Source organism: Populus nigra, chromosome 5 (genome assembly GCF_951802175.1).
Source record: "Populus nigra chromosome 5, ddPopNigr1.1, whole genome shotgun sequence".
Lineage (NCBI taxonomy): Eukaryota > Viridiplantae > Streptophyta > Magnoliopsida > Malpighiales > Salicaceae > Populus > Populus nigra.
Window position 1 is genome coordinate 22770686 of NC_084856.1, and position 4417 is coordinate 22775102.

General features: G+C 41.6%; 1 protein-coding gene across 1 annotated transcript; it reads right to left on the bottom strand.

The window, feature by feature from the left end:
* On the bottom strand, positions 1–4417 carry LOC133694941 (pyrophosphate-energized vacuolar membrane proton pump 1-like). Its single transcript, XM_062116631.1, has 8 exons — positions 3746–4417; positions 2443–3017; positions 1951–2330; positions 1774–1860; positions 1214–1544; positions 641–1051; positions 466–525; positions 1–378 (listed from the first exon to the last, which is right to left on the bottom strand). Exons 1-8 carry the CDS (start codon positions 3987–3989, stop codon positions 172–174), a joined length of 2295 nt encoding a protein of 764 aa, XP_061972615.1. The 5' UTR covers positions 3990–4417; the 3' UTR covers positions 1–171.

A 4417-nucleotide genomic window follows, 5' to 3' on the forward strand; every position in this document is an offset into this window, starting at 1 on the left:
TTTTCAGAGGGTGAAAACACTATATTTATGGAGTAGCTGAGCAAGGATCACCAACATAAAACAAGAAGTTAATGTTCACAAGAAACTTGCTTGTCCATAGCTAAGACAAAACTTGACATGTCTGTTTCCGACTCCTTCACATTTCGGAAACCATTACAATGAGAACTCATTTTAGAGATATTTGAACAGCAAACCTCCATGAGCCGCGAAGAATGGAGCGAACACCAGTGACTCAACTGCCATAAGCTTTATCAGGATGTTAAGTGATGGACCTGAAGTGTCCTTGAGGGGATCTCCAATTGTGTCACCAATGACAGCAGCTTTGTGTGCATCTGAACCCTTTGGACCTAACAATTTCGCATGCTCTGACACACCAGCCTAAACCACATTGCAATCCAGAATCAAGCACGGCATAGCTAATCTGTTTTGAAAACTGATATCAGCTACAAGAATGAAGATTCTTACCTCTATGTATTTCTTGGCATTATCCCATGCCCCTCCGGTATTCGAAGCTGAAATGGCAACCTGATAAGCAGAAAAGAAAAAAACTCTGCTTAGCTTAGAACACGGGCAAAGTTCTTTCTTATGATTCTATTGTAGTAGCATTGTTCTGTCAGGAGGAATGAGCCGTAAGACACACCTGAACACCAGAAACAAGTGAACCAGCAAGAACACCAGCAAGAGTTTCGACTCCGAATAAGGTTCCGGTGATAAGTGGTGTAAGCATGACCAAGGCACCAGGTGGGATCATCTCCCTGAGGGAGGCATCAGTTGAAATTTTGACACAGTTTGCGTAGTCTGGTTTGGCTCTACCTTCCATAAGTCCTGGAATAGTTTTGAATTGTCGACGAACCTCTTCGACCATTTTGAGTGCTGCACTTCCTACACTCTTCATTGTCATGGCAGAGAACCAGTATGGGAGCATTGCCCCAACAATCAGCCCAATGAAGACCTTAGGGGTCAAGACATCTACAGTATTGATCCCGGCCCTGCTGACAAAGGCACCAAACAAAGCAAGGGAAACGAGAGCAGCTGATCCAATGGCAAAACCCTGGGACAGGCAGTTTGTCAGAATTTTTGTTTGTCTGACTCGAGACCATTAAGGGTTGGCAGGAGTCCTTATGGAAACTCCACGAGCCCACAGGTTAAAACATGGGCAACAAATCAGAGTCATTGGAATTTAGGCAATTAAAGGATCGGTTAGTAGCCCTACCTTGCCAATTGCAGCAGTGGTGTTGCCAGCAGCATCTAGAGCATCTGTTCTTTCACGTATCTTATGACTCATACCAGCCATTTCTGCAATGCCACCAGCATTATCACTTATGGGCCCATAAGCATCGATAGCAAGACCGGTAGCAATAGTACTGAGCATCCCCAACGCAGCCACAGCAATTCCATACATGGCAGCCAGGCTAAAGCTGACAAAAATAGCAATGGCAATGGAAAATATTGGAATGATGACAGATTTGTAGCCCAAAGCCAACCCAAAAATGACATTCGTCGCAGCACCTGTCCTGCAAGAATCTGCTACATCCTGCACTGGACTGCAGAATTCAACATATAAATCAATCCAAAACATTTATGGCAAGGGCATCCTGGAAAATCTTGAAAGAATTGACAAATAGTATGTTTTTTTTAACATCAAAATTTATAAGGAAATCCCTGGGTCACAGACTCTCAACCATTGCATGGCTTTTCCCACTTTGGTGATGCCCTATCAATAAGAGAAGGGCAACTTGTTATACAGAGAGATTCTTTGAGAACATAACTAACCTGTAAGCATTGCTAGTGTAATACTCTGTTGTATATCCAATCACAAGTCCAGCCCACAAGCCAATGGCAACACAAAAGAAAAGGTGCCTGCAGTAATGTGTAATTCAATCAAGAAAATGGAATGCTACAAAATGTTCAATGGGAAAAGGAAATAGACTTTTTTGGTGGGTAGCATACCAGTTCTTGACAACCTTCTCAGTTCCGAAATTGAAGATAGTGAATTCTGATGGCAAAGCAAAGAAGCTGACCATGGCAATCCCAACAGTCATGAGAATTGTTGAGACAACGAGTTGCCTCTTCAGTGATGGCTCAATTTCACTTACATCCTTGATCTTGAAGAGGTCGGTTGCAAAAAGTGTAGTTATCAGGCAAACTACAATCCCAACTGAGCTTATAATCAGTGGAAAAGACATGGCTGTGTAGTCATGGCTAATACCAAAGGATGATATAGATGCAACAAAAAGTGCCGCACAGGATGATTCAGCATAAGATCCAAATAGGTCAGACCCCATCCCTGCAATGTCTCCTACATTGTCACCCACATTATCGGCAATAACCTGCATAGAAACCATAAATCCATTGCAACCAATCGAGGTAAATAGCATGAAGGATAAAACTTTGATCATGTAATTAGTTAAAGAGAGTGTTAACGCGGTTCACGGAGATTACAGCTGGATTTCTTGGATCATCTTCAGGGATGTTTAGTTCAACTTTTCCAACAAGGTCAGCACCAACATCAGCTGCTTTTGTATATATTCCTCCTCCAACTCTTCCAAACAGTGCCATTGATGAACCTCCAAGGCCATAACCAGTAATGGACTCATAAAGTCCTTCCCAGTCATCTCCATAGTAGAGTTTGAATAAGAGGATGGAGATATAAAGCACCAAAAGACCATTCGCAGCAAGAAGGAAACCCATCACCGCCCCCGAACGAAAAGCTGTGACAAAGGCCTTTCCTACACCCTTCCTTGCTTCTAGAGTTGTCCTGGCATTGGCATAGGTTGCAATCTTCATGCCTAGGAATCCTGAGAGGACAGAAGTAAGAGCACCAAGCAAGAAAGCAACTGTGCTAAAGGCAGCATTGGCAAGAGCTGGTTTACAAAGACTCCCTTTGTTGTATGTGCAAGGTTCACTTTTGGTGCTGAATCCCTTAACTGAACCAAGGAAGAGGAAAATAATGGCAGCAAAAACACACATGAAGACACTGAGGTACTTGTACTGAGTAAACAGGAATGAGGTTGCCCCTGGAAACAGATCAGGTCAAATAAAGGTCACAATTCTCCAAAAAGTTTCATCATCAATGCAAGAACATCAGAGGCAGCATCTTTTACTCGTTTATGCACTTAACCAAAAGCACCAAAATCCATCAAAATATGGGTCAAACCTATGCACTTGAAATATAAACATTACCTGCATGCCGATGATTGGGAAATACTCTTTCCAATTCAAGTGTCAGCACTCAAAGTCAATAATTTTGAAGATTTCCTTCAGATAGGCTGAAGGGAAGGGAAGTGGGGAAACATGCAAGAAAATAAAGATCACACAGGCAATCCAGAGAGGCAACAATAGGAACTTCAAGTTGTCAATCACAAAAGACTAGTTTGTGATATCTTAAGCCTAAGATAATGGAACTCATCGTCCTAAATCAGATCTGCTATCTTCACCAGATGATCATCAATGTTACTGGCCGGTAGTGTGGCAGAGAATTTGAATTGCTAACTGACCATTGAACAACAAGTGGTCTGGCCACAATAAACAACTCAACAGAACAGACAAAATCAGAATCACACACAAAGAAAGATACACGAGGAAGCATCAGAAAAATAAAAACCAAAAGGCATAACAGACAAGAAAACATCTATATTTAACTCAGGAAAAAGAAAAGAAAACCAAGATAACATACCACAATGATAATCTTTCTTAATTTGGCCTTACATCAAGGCATTTTCAGAGAGAGAGAGAGAGAGATTACCAATAGAAATAGCATTCTGGATTTCAGCACACTTGATAGAAGCCTCACGATTATCAACACCATCTTCTTCATCTTCAATCAACTTATCACTTAAACCGCTACTAGAATCGCCAGAAACCTTCACCTTTGACACCACATACCACTGAAGCAAAGCAAAAACAATCCCAACCAAAGCAGCAACAGGTATCAAAACCTGCGTAAGACCTTCACTCAACATCCCCATTTCCAGATGGCTCACTAGCATTCACTTCCGCCTCTTCAACAGTGAGAATTATACCAGCACGGATGCAGACAGAACAAGAACTTAGTTTTGAGCACTGCCCTATAAAACTACCGGCACAGAAAGTACATCATCCAGAAATATATTAATTGTCAGAATTCTTGATTGGTACTTGGAATCTGAAAAAGAAAGAGAACTGGTTGGTTTGATTGTCAGGTGAGTCAAAAGAGATTCATCTCAACCTTGGATTTTGTTAACCAGTTGTTTTGATAAACAGGTATAAAGTCCTGTCAGTTGTCACTATCTTTATCCTATGTGCTAGCTGCTGCTGTCAAGGATCATGTTTGCAGCCTTGTCACTTCGTAGATAAATATCTGTAACGCATCAAGGGATTGGATAAGCACAGAAAAATGACAGGATTAAAATCCCATTGGAGAACCAGGTTTACGGCT

Coding starts and splice junctions, on each gene's coding strand:
- LOC133694941 (XM_062116631.1), bottom strand. CDS start 3,989: ATGCTAGTGAGCCATCTGGAAATGGGGATGTTGAGTGAAGGTCTTACG. Junction 2,331..2,442: donor ATGATCCAAGAAATCCAGCT/GTAATCTCCGTG, acceptor GTTTCTATGCAG/GTTATTGCCGATAATGTGGG. Junction 1,861..1,950: donor GAGAAGGTTGTCAAGAACTG/GTATGCTACCCA, acceptor ACATTACTGCAG/GCACCTTTTCTTTTGTGTTG.